The sequence below is a fragment of the Equus przewalskii genome, chromosome 6, assembly GCF_037783145.1.
Source record: "Equus przewalskii isolate Varuska chromosome 6, EquPr2, whole genome shotgun sequence".
Lineage (NCBI taxonomy): Eukaryota > Metazoa > Chordata > Mammalia > Perissodactyla > Equidae > Equus > Equus przewalskii.
The window spans coordinates 94,568,806-94,586,808 of record NC_091836.1 but is presented as its reverse complement, the minus strand read 5'-3'; the positions used below and the strand labels follow the sequence as shown (position 1 = coordinate 94,586,808).

General features: G+C 34.5%; 1 protein-coding gene across 3 annotated transcripts in view; it reads left to right on the top strand.

Moving 5' to 3' along the window:
* Positions 1 to 15,031, top strand: part of KIF18A (kinesin family member 18A) — a 92,990-nt gene extending 77,959 nt beyond the window's left edge. For all 3 annotated transcript variants that reach the window (XM_008522879.2, XM_070624589.1, XM_070624590.1), the window contains exons 14-17: positions 4,386 to 4,824; positions 5,563 to 5,670; positions 11,510 to 11,619; positions 14,378 to 15,031. In XM_008522879.2, coding sequence (XP_008521101.2) covers positions 4,386 to 4,824; positions 5,563 to 5,670; positions 11,510 to 11,619; positions 14,378 to 14,460 — 740 coding nt within the window. In that variant the 3' untranslated portion in view covers positions 14,461 to 15,031. The remainder of the gene's footprint in view (positions 1 to 4,385; positions 4,825 to 5,562; positions 5,671 to 11,509; positions 11,620 to 14,377) is intronic.
* The last annotated feature ends 2,972 nt before the right edge of the window (positions 15,032 to 18,003 follow it).

The window sequence follows — 18,003 nt, the reverse complement described above, 5'->3', positions numbered from 1 at the left end:
CATTTCCTCGGGCTTAGCAAATTTATTGTTGCCATTGGGTCTTTTCACTCACTGTTTCCTCTGCCACTCTTCCCAGATCTTCATAGGCTGACTCCTTCATAGCCATTCAAGTCTCAGATCACATATCCCGTCCTTAGACTTGCCTTCCCTGGCCATCACAGTTAACACCTCTCCTGTCTCCCATCATTCTCTATTCTATTTCTCTGTTGTATTGTCTTTACAACTCATTTGTCATAATTATCCTGTTTTGTTAAGATGATTTATTTTTCTTCCTTCTCCCCTCAAAAAGGTAACTTCTTGACTGTCTTGTTTACTGCTATATTCTCATTACCTAGAAAAGGTTTGGAACATGACAGATTCTTAGTATTGAGTGGATGAACAGTGAGTTCTTTTTATGCAAGTGCTGTCCTCTTATATTGTTTCTCTTGTACCATAGCTGACTACATCTTTTTTTTTCATAAGTAAAATAAACATTGATGCTGGATTGAAAATAATAGTAATGACTTCTTCTTTTAAACGTCTTGACATTGTGGTTATTATTATTATTAGACATGAATTTCAATAAGTCATGTTGACTTACCTCCCATGGGTCATAACCATTTCAGGGCAATATAAATGGAGTATACCTATAATATGTTGGAGAGTTAAAGTCCCAAGAGATGGTCTAGAAATAGCAAAACTTTTCAGATCATAAGATACATTGCTACCTACTCAAATATGTGATGTAGTGAGCTGGTTCCTTGGATGGAGAGACCCTAGAGAGAAGACTTGCTATCCTCCCAAGTGGATGCCAGTCTTTTCTATCCCATTTTACAAGAGCCTACCTTATAACAATGCATTTTTAATTTTTTATCCCCTCCTGTATGGCAGTCACGTTGCTGAGGTATTTCATTGACTACCATCATCGGTTAGAATCTCTTATTCTGAAAGTCTGTAACTACATGATTCCTTTTCTCATCTTATGGGGCCTTTTTAAAGGAATTATAATCTGTCCCCCACGCTCCTTCTTTGCCATTTCTACTCTATAGGCCCAAGTATTAAAGAATCTTGTTAGATGATATTTTCCCAGGCTGAATCAGAGGAAACTACAACTGCTCAAAGCCTGCTCTCCTGGAAAGTTACTGTACATCCTCTGATGGAAAAGTACAGCACTTCTCTTTTATAGACATAGACCTAGCATATCCAACGATTCTTATAGCTCATTAAAATATACAGTGCCCCTAACCCATACTCTCCAGTTTCCATATCCACTTGAAGTACTCCACTACCTAACTAGCTAAAGGAGAGTGATTATTTATTATATAATTGTATTTATGTATTCTGTAAATCATATTCAAAGTGAAATGTTATGTTCTTTTAGTTTTTATGGATAAGTGGAGTCATTATTCCTTTATAGTTACAGGGGATTGACTGTTGAATTCTTCTCTAAGCCTTTAAATCTTGTTTTTGCTCTAGTTGTCTCCTAAATCTTTCCTAGCAACTAGTCAGTCTAAGTAGTCCTGAACTGACCATCTATTTTCTGGTCTCTTATTATTTTATCTATTTAATAATTGAGAAGATAAAAAGAAAAGAACCCTCTGGATTTGTGTTTTGTACATGCTGTATGTCTAGCATACATACAGGAAAACAGTGGCCAGGAAAACAGTGGTATGTGAATCCACGTTAACTACCATGTCTCTGTGTTTCTCCTCCAAGTTACCATGTCCTGCCAGGAGAGCAGAATGATGGCTAAAGATTTGTCATTGTAACATTATTATTGCTTTCACTGACAAATTGTTACTCAGTCTGATCATATCAAAATTTAACATTGAGTGTATGTTTAGATTATCCCAGAGAACAGGTGGATATCTCTTCAGTTTCATGTTCTTTACAAGCAATAGGGGAAAAAGTGGTCCACCATCATGGGAATTTGCCCTGTGCCACTCCAGAGATCATCCCTCTCTAGATATGTACAAGAAAAATAGTGACTCTGGATAATCCTCATCCTTTGAGATTTTGTGTTCCAATTAGAATGTTGTTATGAAGCCTGAATTTTCAAATAACACTTAGATATGCCTGTTTTAACAATACCTTTGGTTCCTATTACAATTTATCCTCAGCCTTGATAGACTAGATATCTGATAAGCTGGAAGTGAGATGTTGAAATGTATTCTTTTAGTGATAACTGCATTGGGTATTGATGGAATACTGGAAAGTAAATTACAACTTTCGCTATGAAAATAATAATGCTAACAGTTGAAACATATTTATATTTGTAGAGTCTTTCTTTCAACCCTAAATATTTTATAGATATTATCTAATCCTAGAAAGTTCCCTGTACATGAAAAGATAGCATCCCCTTTTTTCTTGGGGGTATTAATGCCCACACTGCTTAAGTGAGTTGCCCAAGGTCACTCCGTAGTCGTTGGTAAAGCCAGAAATAGAATCCAAGTCTCCTGACTCCCAATTCGGTTCCCTCTCCTCTATATACCCGTGCTGCCTCTCATGGGAAAGGAAGTTAATCTTCCAGCTATTAATAGGCACCAAATTGGTGGTAGCAGCACGGTGGAGGAAAGTAACTGTCTTTACACTGCAGCATTAGTATAAAAATATCTGGTAATGGAAAATTTGACAAATGTCATGGTAAAGGGAGTGGAAAATTATTTTAAGATCTGGATCTCATTTATCTAGTTCTCAGAAAAGTAAAATTCCATAGTAGAACAGGAATCATATTTTTCTTCATGTTTTTAAATTGTGTTTCCTAGAGAGTAATTGTCTACCTAGGCATAGCAGAGCCCGTTGTCAGCTAACATAAGAATAACATGTATACTGTTGGTGATTGTGATAAGTCTGTTTTCTAAGTTGGTTGGAAGTTTGAATTGCTTTATTGAAATGCACAACACTTATTTTATTCAGTTTTCCGAGTTAAGTTAGTGTTATATTGTAAAGCAAATGTAACATAAATTGGGAATTTTACTGCATGATTTGAAAACATGGGCAAAAGTACGCATTATAGTTTCTTCCCTGAACAGTACACTCCAAGCAAAGTTACGTCATGTCAGGCACCATAAAGTGCACCAGAATGAAATAGGCAAAATAGAAGAAAAGTTCATTAAGAAATACAAGATAAGCACACTGGAGCTGATCAAGTTTATTATTATGTATATAATCAATTCTTTATTTTGTCCATTCCAAAAAGGTGTTCGAGAAGTGTTTATGTACTTAAATATTTAAGCATGTCTAGTATTGGAATTAACACTTGAGTTCAAACAAAACAATTTTTCTCTTAATTTTGGACCAAAGAACAAGAAGTCTCTACTAAAACTCTCAGGATATTATATTTCTGTTTAAAGATTACTAACAATCTTTAATCAGAAGAATGATATGATCAGAATTATGTTTTAACTGTAAGTATAAGAGAGGCGGGATTGGTAGAGGCTGAAAATGCAAGGAAAAGATAAAAAATCTAGTTATTTGGGACCCAGGTGACTGAGCAGGTCATGGCAAGAGGATAACTAAAAATAAGAGAGTTTAGAATAAGAAGAATATAGGGTCACGTACAGGTCCTTAGGGAAATATATACATTTACTGACTGGAGGAAGAAGAAGGTAACAGCGACGTTGCAGAGGTAGTAGGGAAATCATTTGGAAAAGCTACAGAAGTTATGGGATAGGGTTAGGAAAAGTTGGTCAAACCTGGTTACTTTGGCATTTGGGAGAGTCGCCTTTACAGACTGATAAGGGTCAGGTAAGAGAACTCGGAGCTCTTCAAATTATGTTCATTTATCTTTGGTATTAGTCTGATTTTTGCATACCTATGAATTATGTGTGCCAGAAGAAATTAAGCATCTGGTTGATTGATTTATTAACTACCATACCTGAGGTAGTAACAGATAAAGTTCTTGCATTCGCCTAGAATTTTACTGGTTGTTGCCATTCTTGTTAATTTAGACTAGACTTCCACTCAGTTAGTAATAAACTGGTGTTATTTCACTGTAGAACAAGTTACTAATCTCTGCCTACAAATGTAGAGTACTTTTTTGTTATCTTAAACTTAAATCAAACATGAAAGCTGGAAATTGCTTATGAATTTTGTTGGAATTGTTCGAAATTGTTTTCATGATTAACCCAGTATCTCAAGATAGCTATAACTGTAAATTAATATTGACGTTAGCCACTCATTATTTATTTTATGTTATAGAATTTCTTTATACTGAGTTTATTAACTTTATTTAAAATTACTATCAATAAACTATGATTTTTTCCTTTCCAACTAATTTTTCTTTTCGATTTTTATCAATTGGCAGAAAATGTGCCTTATTATCAGTAGTCTTTTTTTTTAACTGGTAGTGTTATTGGAAAATATTTAAGCAGCATCTTGAGCTTCTTTTTAATTTTGTTGAACAGGCACATCTTCAAGTGAATCTAATCTGCTTAAAATTCCTCCACAAAAAAGAACCCGAAGAAAACTAATGCCTTCTCCCTTGAAAGCAAAACACACCCAAAAGTCTACACTGTCTGAAAGTATGCAGCTCAATGATTCTCTCAGCAAAGAGCTTCAGCCTATTGTGTATACTCCAGAAGACTGTAGAAAAACTTCTCAAAACCCGTGTACAGTGACCTTTTTAAAACCATCGTTACATACTACAAGTTTTCAGGCCAACTCAAATATAAACAGTAATAATTCTTCAAAAATGTTATGTGAAGTAGATACTCCTCTCAGCAGGAGAAAAGAATATGGACAGGAGGATTTGGACCCTACATTTATTATACGTGAAGACACCAGGAGCTTGAAAAGTACATTACCTGAACAAGAATCATTATCAAACAATAACATTTTACAAAGGTACAGAAAAAGAGTATTTGCCAATTCTTCTTTTTTTTTTTCTATAGCCTTTAAACTGTTAGCTTTCTTTTTCTTCTTTAGCTATATTTCAGTCTATTTTATAGAGCAAGTGTGCTATCTTGATTACAAAAGTCAGTGTTTTACCTTCATTAATTCCTCATTGTCTTTGTCTCTAAATGTTAATTCACTAACACAATATTTTAAAGCCTTTAATTTGATCTCAAGTTGATTGACCCTCGTTAGGATAGAAGAAACGTTAAGATATATTTAGTTCTTCATACTCCAAATTTAGATGGTGTCATCAGCAAAGATTACCGTGTTTATTATTATTCATTAATATCTTCACTGAAGGAAATTCCACTGTTCCTGTTGATGTTTAGCAAACCTCAGCTTGCTCTGAAATAGTCATAGGTCTAAGATATGGTTGACTGCATGTCATCCAAGCAAACGCATCCTTCTCACTTCGTCCGTATAATCACATATGATCTAAATATGGGAAGAATGATACCTTCACTTTTCTGTGCTGTTGGGAATGCAGAAATTTCTTGATAGCAACTCTATCAATGGTGTAAAATGAAAAGAAAACCCCAGGGAAGCAAGGGAAATTTTACAGTATAGAGTAATGTTTTCCTTTATATGTTAATACAGAATGATGTTCTAATTATTGAAGTGCATACCTCATTTTTCTCTGTAATACAAATGAAAATTACTTTTTATTTTTGATTATTTAATATACAGGCTTGACCCGTCTTCATTCTCAACTAAACATTCTCTGCCTACACCAAGCGTAGTACCATCGTACATGGCAATGACTGCCACTGCCAGAAGGAAACGGAAATTAATAAGGTACGATTAAACATAAACTGGTTCAATCTCTATAACTATGTGAAACCATTTTTATACGGGTTTTCCCCACTCTCTGAAGGTTTGCTTTACACAACTTCGCTTTCACAAAAGACCTACATTAGTACCAATTTTCGCTAACCAAAAGATATCCAAAGAGGATTTCCACTTTTATGAAGAAAAGTATCTCAGCATCAAGCCACCATAGTATTGGTTTGTGTCTGTGAGCATCTATGCTCTGTCTTGATTTATTTTGGTAGGTTATATTTTGTGTCTGGGAATGCTCAAAAGTTTTTCCCATATAAATTAATGGTAATTGTTTCTTCACTTTACGCCGTTTCAGCTTACAAAATTTCATAGGAACACTCTACTTTTGGATAGCAGGAGAAACCTGTGCTTTGGTTTCCACAGCTCTTCTTTATTTCTTGTAATTAGACTGTCAATTCCTCTTTAAGCACAGATTGCTCTGAATGTGGTGCTGGATTTATATTATCAAAGGGAAATCTTGATAAAGCCCAGGTATTTCACTTGATATTTACATAAAGTATTCCATATTTCAGATTATTGAAAATGAATTGAGAAGTCTTCTGGCCTTCAGAAATGTCATTTAATTTTAACTTTTCTTCTGGTGACAATTTTTATCCATTTGGTATTTTTCCTTTTAGACATTAGTGAATTTCTTCAGTCCTAAAATTGTGTTATTTGAATGGATTTTGATATATGACTAAAATGTAATGAGCAAAGAGACTTCTGTTTCTGGCTATGACAGTGTAGCTTCTATCAGACCAATCAACCCATCAAGAATGATTATAAAAACTGATAAAATGCAACTCATGGCTGCTTCAAGGCACTGAGGAACTGCCAAGACAGCTAGGACTTGAGAGTCTAAGATCCCAGAAAGAAGGAAAACAAGCTGTGGAGAACCAGATCTTCTCTGCCGCTTTTTTTCATTTTGTATTTGCCAATTTATGGCATCAGGTATAGAAGTATAGAGGCCATGCAGAAAATGGAAGCCGAGAGCTATCATGAGTCTCGGTGAGCTAGGGAAACAGAATCATTTTGTGTAGCTTTTGCCCTCTAGATATTTGCCAAATTCTAAACTCTCTGGAATAAAAGGCCAAGAAACCAAGCTAAAAGTAGCTGCTAAGAGGCTAAAGTATTAAGCAAAGTTTTGACATTCTCATGGGGCCAAAAATTGTTGTTCAGGAATCATCAGGGAGAAAAGGCCCTGTTAAACATCCAGGATTTTATCTGAGACCCCTGAAAGCCTGTGCTATAAGAGTAGGGCAAACTGGAAATAGACCAGTTCTTGAGAGCCTAAAATAGACCTTAGACCAACTCAATCCATTTTTGGATCAAGGTAATCTATCTCTATTGTGTCTGCTTCCCAGAAGAAAATTCAGTCGTCTCTAGAAGAATGTATCATCCAGAACCTCCACGGTTTTTCATATACAACGTTTAACACTTAAGCAAAAATTACCAAGTATGCCAAGAGACAGGACCAAATGACTGAAAATCAAGAGGAAAAGACAAATTAGAGAAGCATTGATCCATAATTGATACGGATATTGAGATTATCAGATAGGGACTTTAACTATGACTAAGTTCAACAAAATAGATGATAATTTCCCAAGAACTGGATTCTATTAAAATGAATCAAATGGTTATCCTTGAACTAAAAAAATAGAATTTACTGAAATTAGGAACTCAGTAAATCGATTTAATTATTAGGCACAGCAGAAGAGAGTTTAGTGAACTGGAAGATAAGTTGATAGAAAAATAGCCAAACCAATATACAAAAGGATAAAAAGAGAAAGTATGGAGAAAAGGTAAGAGATATATGGGACACAATTAAAAAGGCCTAGCATATATATTTTTTGAGTTCCAGAAAGAAATGAGAAAAAGAATGGAGGGCAAACAGTAGTCAAGAAGATGCTGGCTAATCATTTTCCAAAACTGACAAAAAAATAAATCGCAAATTCGAGGAGTGCTGCAAACCACAAGCAGCACTAGTACTTTAAAGAGAAAATACCTAGGAACGTAGCAGTAAAACAGCTAAAAAATCAAACACAAGGAAAAAATCTTAAATATTCTGAGTTATAGGATATGAAGTCTATTATATAGTCTTTATAGCCTGCAACACTGAATGCAACGATAAGGTAGAGTGAATGGTTGGTTCTATTGTAAAATGGATCTGACTTGCTCTCTCTTTTTCTTTGACGTGGTTTTGGGGAGAAGAGCGTAAGATCTTAAGGTAACTCTTTTTAAGTTTCCTATTTTCTACCAAGGACCTGTTATCGTCTGGGCTAGTGTAAACAGATTTACAAATATCCTATTTATTTGTGCCATGTAGAGTATCATCTCATAAGTGCATTTAGGATCTGTCCTTTTGCTTCCAAACAAAGTACAGTCGTGTGCCGCACAATAGTGTTTCAGTCAATGACGTACCGCATGTACAACGGTGGCCCATAGGATTAGTCCCATATAGCCTTAGGTGGGTAGTAGGCTATACTATCTAAGTTTGTGTCAGTACACTCTGTGATGCTTGCACAACTGTGAAATTACCTAATGATGCATTTCTCAGAACATATCCTCGTCATTAAGCAACTCATGACTGTACAGCAGAGCCTTATAATGTGTAGATTTAAAATTCCTGGGTTGATTTTTCCTGAGTTTCTCTGACTACTCATGACATTTAAAATCTTGTATTTTTCTATGGTGCAAATTTGAACTGTGTAATTAGTCTGGCTTGTGTATGGGAATCAGTCACTTAATGAGTGAGCCTGGCTAACCGCCATCATCAGTTTCATCCATCTTATCACTAATTTTTATTGTGTCAGTTGTGTTATTCTTTCCATTAACTAATGTTGGTGACTTTTCTTGTTCTTGACTGGTAGCATGTTACCATCTGTTGTGTTAACTAAGATTTGGCAAAAGTATAGCTAAGAATAATTTTAAAATGTAAACATAATCACTACCAAAATCAGGTGACTTTTCAAGAAATGTCCAGCTATGTAAATTGTGTATTTGGTGTGGTTTTAGATGAGTTGAAGGGCTTCCAAATGAGCAACTAATATTGTGAAATAATATTAAAGGACATATAAAGAAAGTAAGATTTCTCATAGCCTATTAATTGCTCTATTACATTCCCTCTGGTACCAATAATTAGATCCTGCCATTAACTGAGGTTAAAAGAGATTAATGCTAGAAATGTACATAATTACTTTTTTTATCTCCCTTTTCCCCAATTAAATCTACATGAACTTGAGAGTAATGAACTCTGGTATTTTCCACTTAACAGCTTTATGTACATATGTAGGTGTGTATGTATTCTAAGATGGTTTTTAAAAATGAAGAAGGGAAGGCTCCATATATATAGTTATTTTACTTATTTTGTATCAGTTTTTCTCTCTGGAAAAAAAATTAGAGGTTAAAAGCACTGGGTATTCCAAAAACCTACCAAACTGAATTTTTTAATTACTACTTAAATTGAGAATATTAGATTTTTAATCTTTCAATTTATTTAATATCATTGTAACAAACTCTTTTAACTAAATGAATTAGCCTGCCAATCATACAAATACAATATATACAGATGTAAAATTTTACGTATAAATTATATTAATCAGAGTTTTTGGTTTTTGTTTGCTTTTTCTTTATTTGGTTGATTTTCTATTTGTTCTGCAGTCTTTCTTAGTACACAAAAATGGTCTCACATTTGCCATACATTTTTGGTTTGTTTTGAAAGATGTCTAATGATTCCAACTAGAAATTATCTCAATTGAAAGACTATGAGGTGCCTTATGTTTATTAAGCAGAAACGTTCTACCTGTGTAAGGGAACAAAATATTAAATCTTAACTTTTAATAATAGTTATGGAAATATATTTGGTACACAACTAGAAGAGTTTAGATTTCTTCTCAATATAGTCTTTAACATAATTTGAATTTGTACTCATACCAATTTTAGGTTTTTTAATTTTATGATATTTGTAACAAATGTTAAACATTTCATCAGTGGACTGTTTTATCTAAATTCTAAAAATGTTGCAATGTATTTTACTTATATAAATAATTAATAACTTATTTTGTTAGGCTTTGATTTCCTTCCTAGAAATATGAGTTTTATTCAAATAGATTTATTCAAAAGACTAATTTTCAAATAAAAACAATCTATGAGTAAAAACAAAGGTCCTAGAACTAACCAAAGCAAAGAATCATTCCATAAAAATACTAAAGACAACTTTAAGATAAATTGCAGGGAAAGACAACACTTATCAAAAGTAACCAATAACATTGATCTATGTACTTGAAGAGATAAAATCACCAAATGACCAAAAAAAGAATTTTTGCCTTAGACAGCTGATATTTATATATATTTTGTCAAAAAAGAGTGTTTAGTATCCAAAACAGAATTATAGTAATTTACTTTATTCAGCACCATTTAGGAATAGAATTTTTACAACTGAGTGTCTTTACTTTCCTAACACTAGTACTTCTTTGTAACCATTTTGGGTAAGTATCATTTGCATTCCTGAATAGAGAAGGCAAAAATCACCATTAGAAACACCGTAGTCATCTCTCTTGCAGGCTCTAGAAAATTGAGGTGCACAGGTTGAGTTTTTTTCCCAGCATTTGGTCTGCTTGTGCCTGTTTTTCTTTGCTGTCATATTAAATAGCCGCTCTGACTACTTTCTGTGAGCACACAGCTAACCCATCTTCTCCTTGTTCCACAAACATACATCCACATCCGTTAACCACATGGTTAGGGTTGCCAGAAGACCAAGTTCTTGCCATAAAAGGGAAGCCTCCGGTTGTTAATCCAACTGACAGTCAAATTAGTATCAACTTGTAAAATGGTGTGTAATATCTTTATTAGCCAGAAATGCCATAAAATTAGCTTATTTGAATCAATGTGGAGGGGGCGTGTTCATCCCCCAAGTCGACCCCCAGCCCTGCCTGTTGAAACTTGATGCTCTGTAGGGCCAGGAAGGATTGGATTGCTGTTTTTCAGGGCCTAGATCAAACTCATCTCATCCACAAAATCTTCCATCTCTCTTTTTTCTGAACTCAGGAACTGAGAGAGCTCCGTATAGTTTGAAAACCTGTGGCACTAGTTTTTACTCTACTTTATATTATTTACAAGTTTGTCTTATTTTTCCCCCTTCCCATGATATATCCATTATGTAAGTTTTCAAGACGGGTTGTTTGTGCTTTCCTTATTTGTGTGTCCTGTAGCATGAGACCATAATAGCTGTTTAGTAATATGTCAACTCAAATTGAGGTAGAAATTTGAGCCGTTAATAAAGTGAAATTGATGTAAATTTTTGAAGATAAATGAAAATAGGTCATTCTTTTCATTTCAGTTCCTATAAGTGCAGTAGTCAGAGATTCTCAGACTGATTTTTACTATGCTTCTATTTAAAAACAAGGTTTCCAAACAATCTCACTTTTTTGTATTCCCCAGATTAGGGTTCTTGCTCCAAATTTGTAATATGAGCTTAGTTTTTCACCTCTTGCAATGTGCTCCTTATCTCTACACTTTGAATAACAGTACTCACTTATATTCCAGCAGAGCACCCTGGAAATGTTCTGTTACAGAATTGTTACATACACCTACAGACATAATGTCTGGTTTGAATAAACATCATTAAAATCACACACAGCTAAACTTCCCTGTGGGCTAAAACATGTATTTAGTACTTCCAGTTATTTCCATGGGATTTTACAACTTAATGTTTTAGTATTTCACTTTTTCTTTAATCTTCATTGCATGTAGAATATATATTAGAACTTAGAGATATAAAAGATGTGTTACTAAAATAAAACTTTTTCCCCTCAAGTTCTGCATCAAATACTTCATTAACTGCTGAGGTAAATTCTGGATTTGCCAAACGTGTTCGACAAGATAATTCAAGTCATGAGCTCTTACAAGAAAACAGACCAACAATGGGTATGTCTTAGCTCTTATTTTGATATTAACAATATGATGACCTAAAATATATATAGTACTTTACGTTTTTCTATAGTGTTATCATAAGAATCTCCTTTTACCTGCTCATCACCTTTGTTACATATCAAGTCTGATTATCCATGTTACGGATAAGAAAATGTAAGGCACAAAATTGAAAACACTTACCCAAGATCACCGGATCTTTCATGGTAGAGCCAAAACTCAGAGCCAAATCTCCTAACTCTACGTTCTGCACCCTACATACTGCCTCATGTTGCAGAAGAGTTGATAAATAATTTAATAATTGAAATAATTAGCTAATTGTATTATTTAATAGGTTAGTGACTAAGTATATTTTATAGATAAACTATATTCACTTGAAATTTTTCTCTTAGCCTATTATTTTTACTAATTTGAGGACCGGTCCAGTAGCATAGTGGTTAAGTTCGTGTGCTTTGCTTTGGCAGCCCAGGGTCTGCCAGTTCAGATCCCAGGCACAGACCTACGCACCGCTTATCAAACTGTGCTGTGGAAGGCATCCCACATATAAAGTAGAGGAAGAGGGGCACAGATGTTAGCTCAGGGCCAGTCTTCCTCAGCAAAAAAGAGGAGGATTGGTGGCAGATGTCAGCTCAGGGCCAATCTTCCTCAAAAAAAATAAATAATAATTTGGCCTCTGACTCATTTGTGCAATTATTGCCAGGCTCTAGTCTGTACCTAGTTACAATCATATTGTAGCTCCCATTAGCAACTTGAAAAAGAGGCTCGTGGGGTGACACAAGTCCATGGTAACAAAACCACGTCTTCAGTGAAACCAGAAGTATGTAGCACCAACCAGTTTCTAGGCCTTGGTGTCCAGACCTCTGTCTCTCTGACTCTATAGTTCTTAAGACTTTGTTCAGGAAGTATTTATTTACTACACACTCACTATGTGCTAGGTTCTGTGATGAATACAAAGATAAATAAGACCCAGTTTGGTTTCTTCTCTAAAGGAACTTATAATTACAGTCGTGTGCCACGTAACGTTTCACTCAACAACAGACTGCATGTACAGTGGTCGTCTTATAAGATTGGTCCATAGAGCACAGGTGTGTAGTAGGCTGTGCCATCTGGGTTTGTCTAAGTAAGTGCACTCTGCGATGTTTGCAAGATGATGAAATAGCCTAATGAGGCTTCTCTCAGAATGGATCCTCATCATTTAGCGACACGTGACTGTACAGCACTCAGAATTTAGAGGAGTTTCATGAGATAACATGGAAACTATTGTTACTTTTTTCTGTCAATGCTTTTTCATTAGAGTACTGTAAAATTTCTCAATAGCTTTGCCAAACTGTAAATCCTTATTTCTTATGGTAGCCAGTGGCAGTTATTCACCTTAAGTTCAATAGAAATGTCTTTCATGCAAATGCAAAAATCAAACAAGTCCTGAAAAGTAAAATTTTACTATGATTATTTGGTTTAACATGCCATGTTTAATAATACTTAACAATGTGTGTATGCAGTTGGTGTAGATATGCACTGCCCCGTTTGTCTCCTGAAAAAATTCTCCAGGAAGTAATAATTCTGCAACCTAATAATAAATTTATAATAATTCTAAAATAATAGAGATTTGGTTTTTCTAATATGCTTATTTTCTAAGAATAGTATAAAATGCATCAGATATCATGTATAAAGAGAGATGAATAAAAAAATTTACTATGGAGGAAAAAGTAGGAGATGATACCAAACTACAGTGCTTGACAAAAAAGAAGAGCTAAGGCTAAGTTAAAAGATTATGTGTCGTTAAGGATAATGGAGCACTTAGAGAGAGGTATTAATTTAAGGGAAAGGGATAGTTTATGTACTTTAGGATATCCAAGTGAAAATGCCTGAAATATACATCAGGAATTACTGGAAAAGTAAGAGAATACTGGGACTGCCTTCCTTAGAATGTACTCAGCTGTGGTCTCCAACTAACAGTGTACAAATGAAAGTACAAAGGAGCATCAGTGGGAGAGGAGCTAACTGCTGTTTACTGAACAGTTAGAGAAATGAGAAATAGTGTCAAGAGAATACGTGCTCCTAAAACTACAGCTGATGTGACCAAAAACATGGATATGAGATTAGACTGATCCGTAAAGAAGTCAGTGACGCCTTGCTGTAGCAGCACTCCATTGAGTAGAAAATCATTGTGAAGGCTGGTGAAGAGCCAGAAGAATGGGCAGAGGTAGATGGAACACATTTGAGAGCCGGCAGTGGAAGAGGAAGGGGCTGTGGGGTCAGGATCAGCACTTTAGGAAGTACTGATCTAGATTCAACGATACTTCTAAAGTGGAAACTGGAAGTTTGAGAACCCTGGGAAATAATCCAAAGAATGAGAAAAAAATGGGTGATGTAAAAAAGAATGGGAACAATGCTTGTAGAAACAGCCTTTCATTAGTTCAAAAAGAAGGGAAGCAAATGCAGAAGTTTATTCAGTGACTGCACTTGTTATCTGCAGGGAATGCGTGTGCATATGTGTGTGTGTGCATGCATGCACGGCTGCACTAAAACTTCAGTTTGCAGTATGAAAGGGTGAATTTCTATTTTTAAACCAGGGGTATTAATGTTTCTTTGTTGTTACATTTTAAATCATGTTAATTAACAACTTGCAATTTTTAAGAATAAATTTACCTTCTGATGGTTATAATTTTCAACAATTTTTTATAAGTTGAATGGTGAAAATTCCTCCTAAATGATACTTTTACCATATTTATATATCTTTTTATTTCTTCTCTAGAATATAAAAGAAACATCCATAAAGTAAAGCCAAACATGGTTAGAAAATTTGGAAGAAATATTTCAAAAGGAAATCTAAGATAAGTCACTTCAAAATCAAGGAAAATGAAATTGACAAGTCTGCTTTTAAAAGGGTTTGTTACCAGTACCCCTTCAGAAACTTATTTAAAATCTTTGAAAGACCATCTTAAAGCTAAGTTTACCAAAATACCTTCAGCGAGCAGAAAATGAAGTTTTTTGTTTTGTTCTTTTGTATTCTAAACAAATATAAAATTTCAACAGACAAGGTTATGTTTTAAGTTTTTAGAATATTTGCTACCCTTTAAAATCCCTAAGTCAGCATGGTGGCAGCTGAGTTTTACTGTACTGCAACAGGTTGATTGGGACATCCTAGAAAATAATAGTGAGTTAAATTATCCTTACTGTTTTTTGAAAATAAGGAGAATTTAGAAGTGGTAAAATTTTGACCCAGGATGTATTTAGTCTTACATTATTTCAATCATATATATGACTTTCCTTTCCAAAATTACTTTGAGGTACAAATGTACATAAATGTATGTGACCATAAAGTTGTTAAATGTTATTTTAATAGTCTTAATGAATAAAATAGTAGTATTGTTCCTTGCTACTCAATATATTAAAGATGTAGATTTTATAATGTTGCTTTTCTGTCTCATTACTACCTGTTACCCACTTTAAACAATTATTTTTATAAAGTGTGAATTTTGCAGATTTGTATTTCATATTTCATTAAGAACTGTGGCACTAGAACCAAGTCGGAAAGTAACCTATGGTTCCTTACTGAGAAAATGTTATAATCATTCCCTCTGCTATAGGAAGTACATGGAGCTGCAACTTAATCGTACATCCTTGTTTGCTTGCCTTGTTTAGCCTGTTTATCTTCTGAATACAGCAAATATTTGGTTAAATGCACTTTTAATTTTATGTGGCCTAGGAAGTGTGCCACGAAGGCAAACAACCCTTTAACGACCAGTTGAAACATTTTAGGCCTTTTAGTCAAGTTTTTCAACTTAAAATCTGATTTGGAGAGTGGGAGCCGGAGTAATGACCTTTGAGAGGTTCCTTCCAACTCTGACACTGGTAATTCCGTATTCATGGACATGCACACAGGATCTGCCATAGGGAGAGCCACCGTAACACCATTTTTTTTTTTTGGTCCCCTTGTCATAAGGCCTTTCATTGTGTTGCCTATTTGACGGTCACTTTCACCTCTCTATTATTCCTTTCCATCTATTTTAGGTAATTATGTGTTTCAAAAGAAATCTTTCTACCAGGTACTGATGAGTGGCTAAAGGATTAAGTGACCATACCTTCTAGTCCACCTCATGCTATAATATGTGAGTGATTTTGTTATATGCCATTTTTATCATATAGCAATTTTGCCTTCTGTAAAAATTAATAATAATGCCTGCAATGCAACCATGTTAAGGAGAAATTAGGAGAAATAAATTGCAATGAATGTGGGAAAAGAAAGCTGTTGAATATATGGAGAGAGAAAATAAATGCATTTAAACTAGAACAAGAATGCTATTCAATAAGTCACTGTAAAACAATTTTTAAATGAACTTTATTTATGTAAATAGTAGACCAATTATAAGTATGTAGCTCAATGAATTTTCACAAAGTGAACACAGCCATGTAACCAGCACTCAGATCAAGGAATAGAAAATTATCAGTAATCCCCCCCCCCTTGTTTCTCATCTCCCTCTAAGGGTAACCACTATCCTAACACCATAGACTGATTTTAACTAAAATAACTTATCTCTGTTTTTATTAAAAAAGTATCTTTTTCCAAGAAGTAACACAAAGCTGTTAACAGTAAAAATGTGCCTCCTCCTCATCCTTGCCAATATCATTTGCAGTTGTAACCACTGCTGATAGTGTAGGTACCCTGCCAAGTCAGTTATTTTATTCATATACAAGTCTGTATACTTTGTTTTTTACAAAAGTTGTATCATACTATTTATATTGTTTTGCAATTCAGTTTTTTGATTCACATTTGAAAGCAGCACAGGCATCTTTGTAAAATTTTTAAGTGTGAGTTTCATAAATACTGCTATCACAAATTGACTGCTCTTAGTAACAACTAGCTACAAATAAATTTTTATGTGGCAAATGAAAGATCAGAGAGAAACCTAGATGATGCTCAGTCTCTTTTGACTAAAACCATATGGCATTTCTGAGACTACTTAGGAGTACTCACTATTATTTCTACATCATGGTGTCCAAAGTATGTTCCACAGTCCTTGGCTTATCCTGGGGTACTCTGCCGAGAAAAGGGTTCCGTGTCAAAGAAAAGTGGGAAACGGCAGCCTACTGGGACATTGGTCATGACATTGACAATATAAGCCCCTGAAATCTTACAATCTAGAATCTTACTTGGTTTAACCCAGTAATTCCAAAATTCCTTTTAAACATCAGACTTTTTAAAATTTTGTCAGTGAGATTAGTACATTGAACCCTCATATAATCGTAACAGTGAATCCGATTGCCAGATTTTTCCACATTTGCCTAGAGTATTCCTTTTTTCCCTTGCTTTTTTTCCTTTGCTAGTGTATTTTAAAGGACACCTCAGACATCATTTCTTTTTGTCACTTACAGACTTTCTAAAAAATATGACTCTCTAAAATATATAGCCATTTTCTTATTGAGTACAAAAAAATGCATCCTTTTATTAAAGCACTTTTAGTAATATCCCTAAGAACATACATTGAACAACAACGTTTCAGATTAATAATGGCTATAAAATTAAGAAAGGATTAGAGGATGGAGTTATAATAGTATAGATTTAATTCGAGGAAATTAAATCAGTTTGAAATAACCACTGTTGATACATTAATGCTAACTCTACTGATCTTTCTCATTCATTTTTATTAAATTAAGACCTAATTAAAACAAATTTTGGTTTTTATAGAGTAGCACTTTAAAAAGTAAGTTTATATTATGCTTTCCTACTTTTTATAATTCGTTGGAGAACTTGTTCTTACATGCCTGGTTATTGTATTAACTTTGCTTACATGCCGAAAGACAGGTACAATACACACTGGGGATGATGAGCGAGTTAGCTCTGCTATGACTGGGTATATGTGTTCCTAAAAGCCACTACGCTATGCAGAATTATGCAGTAAAACCACAGGGCCTATGGGAAAAATGAGGTTAGGGACACAACACTCAAAAGCTGTGTCATTGACACAATAAAAGACAGACACTTCATATAAATAGTAGCCCAGTTTTACACCTTAAATGTTTAAGAAATACATAAATACTACAATAAGCATGGCACTTTGCCTCAAAAAAGAAGTCAAATTTGCTTATGGAAGTAGGTGTTGAAGAGTTGGAACTTGTGAGTTGATGTGAAGTGATGGAAGGAGGGTAATCTGATATTGGACAGAAATTGATAACACCAGATGTGGATGGCTATGTCTCATTGTTCTTGTGAGGTATGTGTGTTTTGTGTATTCCTAAGCCACTCGATTCAGCTGGGTGCAGTTTTCTGTGTTCACCTAATGTTCCTCTGGATGAAATCTCACACTAAACGAACTCAAAATTCACATTATGCTCAAATTGTTCCCTGATATATCAGTAGTGTTGGAGCAACTTCACATT